Source organism: Octopus bimaculoides, chromosome 7 (assembly GCF_001194135.2).
Source record: "Octopus bimaculoides isolate UCB-OBI-ISO-001 chromosome 7, ASM119413v2, whole genome shotgun sequence".
Lineage (NCBI taxonomy): Eukaryota > Metazoa > Mollusca > Cephalopoda > Octopoda > Octopodidae > Octopus > Octopus bimaculoides.
This window is the reverse complement of record NC_068987.1, coordinates 15,779,238-15,780,666: the sequence shown is the minus strand read 5'-3', so window position 1 is coordinate 15,780,666 and position 1,429 is coordinate 15,779,238. Positions and strand designations below refer to the sequence as shown.

The following is a 1,429-nucleotide window of genomic DNA, read 5'->3' as shown; positions in this document are numbered from 1 at the left end:
TATATATATATATATATATATATATATATATATATATATATGTATGTATGTATGTATGTATGTCTGTGTGTGTGAGACCCTTGTCCAGTTTCTGTTTACCAAAATTCCCTTAGATGACATTGGTTAACAGACAGTTGTCCAAATTGGTATATAGCGGGATCGAACCCGGATGAAACTCTATGACTGCACAGTGAGATTTGGTCGTTATTTCTAGTTAGTCAGAGGATTACGTAGTCTTCTTTGTTAAACCAAAAATCTTATTTTGTGCATGTATAAATATACGGAACATTTATCTCTCAGCAGTGTTGATTATCATTGTAAATTCCTTTTCTCTCGCCAGGAAGGAAGGAACAAAAAATCAAAACAAAAAAAAGCGAAAACAAAAAAGTAAAAACATTTCACCTGCCGACGGAAAATCTGACAGGAGCTTCAACTGTTCAGTCTACACCGCCGTGCTGTCATGGCCCCAATTGCAAGTAAGTTGACGCCGCGCTCGTCGGCTGTCATTACAGCTTCAGGATTTGCACTTGCCTTTTTGTATCGTATTCTATCGCAACGTCTTCACAATAAGTAAGTCCATTCGATGTATTTTGTCGAAATTTTTTTTTCTTTCTGAACTTAACTTACAGAGGTACTATTCACGAAACTCTCGGCCCTTGAGTCACTTTTATAACTTTTTCAGCCGATGACTATGTGCATGCATGCATGTATGTATATACATATATATATATATATATATAGAGAGAGAGAGAGATGTATATGCTTTTACTTAGTATTTTTCGTTTGCCGTTTCCTCTATTATTTCTGCGTACGAATGTTGTCATTTGTGCGTATATTTTAAACCAGCTGTCAGTATATAACCAACTAACAAGCCATGACATAATTCAAATATCACCCTGCACTACATTATTCATTTACCCTGTGAATATCCCCAACAGTAAAACAAAATAATAAATGAAATGCATCCTCGATTCCTTGGAAGTTAAAGTGTACTTTTGAAACAGAATTGCGTTAGTTTATATTTTTATTCAGTGAAAAATTTATTTATATTTTAAATGTGACATATGAGAAAATAATTTATACAAATAAATTTATTAATGGGAGCGCATTCAATCATTACCGGCATGCAAGGACTTAAAATCTTTCATAACCTCCCCCTCATCGCTCTCATACTCACACACACATTTAGACATACACACACACACATATATATATATATATATACATATACATTCACACACACACACACACACACACATATATATATATATATATATACATGCATATACACATTTAAACACACATTCACACACACACACACATATATATATATACATACATATACACATTTAAACACACACACATATATATATATATAACTCTTCGAAACGCCGGTGTTAAAACGGGGGTAGCTGATGAAGGAAAATGT

General features: G+C 33.4%; 1 protein-coding gene and 1 long non-coding RNA gene across 2 annotated transcripts in view; one reads left to right on the top strand and one right to left on the bottom strand.

Moving 5' to 3' along the window:
* Nucleotides 1-494, bottom strand: part of LOC128248325 (uncharacterized) — a 6,900-nt gene extending 6,406 nt beyond the window's left edge. Inside the window, exon 1 of the long non-coding RNA XR_008264561.1 lies at nucleotides 403-494. This is a non-coding gene — a long non-coding RNA (uncharacterized LOC128248325). The remainder of the gene's footprint in view (nucleotides 1-402) is intronic.
* Nucleotides 442-1,429, top strand: part of LOC106873384 (ATP-binding cassette sub-family D member 3) — a 38,076-nt gene continuing 37,088 nt past the window's right edge. The window contains exon 1 of the mRNA XM_014920731.2: nucleotides 442-570. Within this exon, the coding sequence (XP_014776217.1) occupies nucleotides 461-570 (110 nt within the window). The 5' untranslated portion in view covers nucleotides 442-460. The remainder of the gene's footprint in view (nucleotides 571-1,429) is intronic.